The sequence below is a fragment of the Limulus polyphemus genome, unplaced genomic scaffold (assembly GCF_000517525.1).
Source record: "Limulus polyphemus unplaced genomic scaffold, Limulus_polyphemus-2.1.2 Scaffold1831, whole genome shotgun sequence".
Classification (NCBI taxonomy): Eukaryota; Metazoa; Arthropoda; class Merostomata; order Xiphosura; family Limulidae; genus Limulus; species Limulus polyphemus.
This window is the reverse complement of record NW_013667441.1, coordinates 154,676-158,247: the sequence shown is the minus strand read 5'-3', so window position 1 is coordinate 158,247 and position 3,572 is coordinate 154,676. Positions and strand designations below refer to the sequence as shown.

The following is a 3,572-nucleotide window of genomic DNA, read 5'->3' as shown; positions in this document are numbered from 1 at the left end:
ACTCCAACAGGGGCTGTAAGCACGACTAGAGTTTATAAAAATGATATAATTATTTCATATGAGAAATAGTTATTGCCGAAATAGGAAGAACAAACGAATATTACTTCAACTAAGTTATGGAGAAATAAAGGTCAAGGTCAAAGGACTAAGAATTGTAAGATAATCATCATTTATAAGAACTAAAGGACTCGTCTTCAGTTTGGCCATCAGGTTCCCATAAAGAATGATGTGTACTAAAAACTCTTCTTTTAACATCTAATATCAGTCGAACCCACTTTCACTACTGAAGGGGACAAATGTCAAGTTTAAAGAAATTAATAACAATATCTAGTCATAAACATTCTAATGGCTCAGTCGGTAAAATTCCAATAGAGATGTAGTTAATATAATTTCGAATTTAAAATATCTACCACGAGCAGAACATATACGATCAAGATGATGAATGAAGTAGCTTAGAAAATAATAAATGTTGAAGTTTAAACTAAGTTTCACAATTGATAAAATCGTGAGGGGGGGGGACTAAAATCTAAATACTGTTTAAGCTCCCCCCTCCTAAGCTCTTAAGTTCTGTGAATTTCACTACCCTACCTAAAGGTGGAAAATCGTATTAAGGAGCATCACGAGAGCTTTAAGACTTTATGAACAACCTACAACCTGTGGTTCTAAAGTTGTGTAATGAAGACGAAAGAAAATGAATTTAAAAGAAGGGAGAACAGTGTGGACGTATAGAACTATCCACCAAGTGTGTTTGAGTAGAAACAGAGATGGTAGTTGAATATCAATAAGGTTCCCGGAGATACGCTTACTAAGTGACTCAAAGAATGTTTCAGAACGTCAGAAAACAAGAGAAGGGAAGAACGAGTGATCAGAATTTGAAGAAAGGGTTTTTTTTACACACTAACCTTTCAATCTGTTTTCTTTGAGACAAGTGGAACACTGAAAATAACAGGCAGAATGAGCTTCGTCACTTGGGAGAGTCATGTGAATCCCAACACCAGGAACACCACTGTCACTTGGAATATTAATGTGAATTCCAACACCAGGAACACCACTGCCACTTGGGCGATTCATGTGAATTCCAACACCAGAAATACTACTGTCACTTGGGAGATTCATGTAAATCCCAATACCAAGAACACCACTGCCACTTGGGCGATGCATGTGAATTCCAACACCAGGAACACCACTGTCACTTTGGATATTCATGTAAATCCCAACACCAGGAACACCACTGTCACTTTGGATATTCATGTGAATTCCAACACCAGGAACACCACTGCCACTTGGGCGATGCATGTGAATTCCAACACCAGGAACACCACTGTCACTTGGGAGATTCATGTAAATCCCAATACCAGGAACACCACTGTCACTTGGGGAATTCATGTGAATCCCAACACCAGGAACACCACTGTCACTTGGGAGATTCATGTAAATCCCAATACCAGGAACACCACTGCCACTTGGGCGATTCATGTGAATCCCAACACCAGGAACACCACTGTCACTTTGGATATTCATTTGAATTCCAACACCAGGAACACCACTGTCACTTTGGATATTCATGTGAATTCCAACACCAGGAACACCACTGTCACTTTGGATATTCATGTGAATCCCAACACCAGGAACACCACTGTCACTTGGGAGATTCATGTAAATCCCAATACCAGGAACACCACTGTCACTTGGGGAATTCATGTGCATCCCAACACCAGGAACACCACTGTATATCATGATAATGAGACCAAATCACTAACAACGAGATTAATTAGGTGGGTTATTATTGACAAATAATTTCACCAAAAATCGGTAAAGATTTAAATTGGCAGCTCCGTGCCCTCAAAAGTGATAAAAAATCTGAAAGTATCCATCCTAAACTTTTCTAGTTAACCTGCGTAGACCAATGACGTTAATAGTCGAGCTACTTACTTATTTAGTTCTGGATAATATTCTGATATAATTCATCTACGTTCTCTAGTACAACTAGGTAATTAAGCAGTAATACAGTGTCGTCAATTTAAATAAATCTTGGGCAGCAGAACTACCTCATCGTCAGCTAGATTTAGAAGTTTCTGAATACTTGCAGTCGAAATCATAGTTTGCAGAACACTAGCTAAATGTGTCAAGTATTGTTTGAATTACTGTTGACCAGAGGCAGAGGGAAAGAATAGACGGACAGCTTTTCTCTCTTTGGAAAGACGTCTTGAAACCTTAGGTTCTGACACAAAGGAGGCAGCCACTGAAGTGTTTTCGCGCTACATCTATTGCCATTCGCTATAACACAATCATATTCTAAAGAATCAAAAGGAATATTTTTATCAAACATATAATTATATCTGACTTGATAATTGACAACAAAATAGGCTAAAAGACATAAAAAAGACTCTGGGGTGACTCAGAATTAAGATAAAAAAAGGATCTAATTTCCAGTAGCACTGGTAATATAACCATAAGGAACTAAGTTTAACCCTAAAACATGAACTACAAACTTTCATCTGATTATATAGATGACAATTACAAAATGATCGTAACCTGTAACAAAATAACAATAGGGAAAGAAGAGAAACAGGGAATTACAGTCCAATTAACAATGAAAACTCTCGTTCAAACCCACCTACAATCCAATCCACTCCAAAGCTGTGTGAAGACTTTGCTGATCCAAAGTTCATCGCCTGTTTGGGGTACCTCTCAGATATACTTACCCATCTTAACCAAGTCAACAAACAACTCCAGGGAACGTCAGTAACCATTGTTGAAGCAAGTGAAAAGATGACAGCATTGCAGACAAAGCTGGACTTATGGACACGGAGAGTTCACCAAAGTAACTTTGCAAATTTTCCAAACTTGGATGAGGAAAGATCTGGAGTGGTACCTGAGATAAATGAAGACATCACAGAACATTTGAAAATCTTGAAGAATCACTTCACTGGCTACTTTTCAAAAGACATGATTCCAACAGAGAGATGGATAATAAGACCTTTTGCCACTGAACTGTCAGAAATGAAAGATGATGACCCAGCAATAGAGGAGCTGATTGATCTTCAAGCCTCAGCTACTCTTAGAGAAGAATTTGAAAAGGTTGGTGTTCATTTTTGGATAAAACTCGCAGATTCATTGCCACTCCTTCCAAGTGCTTGTTCCTTTTGTCACTACATACTTATGTGGATCAGGGTTCTCAAGTTTAGTAGCAATGAAGATGTTCCTTTTGTCACTACATACTTGTGTGAATCAGGGTTCTCAAGTTTAGTAGCAATGAAGACAAAGGCCAGGAACCGATTGAAAGTCGATGACGATATGAGAGTGGCATTGTCATCAACAGCTCCTCGCATAAACAAACTGATTGATTCAATGAATCACCAGTGTTCCCACTGATAATATTTCTGGTGTTTCTGTTTGGTTTTATTTTTTGTGACAAAAATGGACTGTATAATTTTTTCTTTAGAAAAGAATGTTTTATTTTCTTTATTTTTGGTGATACGAATGTATATTGCTATTTTTGTGCAAAACCTGAATAATATTTTTTTTCTGACTTTCTTGTTTTTCTGTCCCTTTATGATGGCTATGAATTT

The 3,572-nt window shown here is 37.6% G+C and overlaps 1 protein-coding gene across 1 annotated transcript; it reads right to left on the bottom strand.

Moving 5' to 3' along the window:
- Positions 1–897: 897 nt before the first annotated feature.
- On the bottom strand, positions 898–1,737 carry LOC106465091 (collagen alpha-2(IV) chain-like). Its single transcript, XM_013925285.1, has one exon. It carries the CDS (start codon positions 1,735–1,737, stop codon positions 898–900), a length of 840 nt encoding a protein of 279 aa, XP_013780739.1.
- Between the last annotated feature and the right edge of the window lie 1,835 nt (positions 1,738–3,572).

What these genes read in the sequence shown, in the direction of transcription:
- LOC106465091 (XM_013925285.1), bottom strand. Translation starts at nt 1,737, where the DNA reads ATGATATACAGTGGTGTTCCTGGTGTTGGGATGCACATGAATTCCCCA.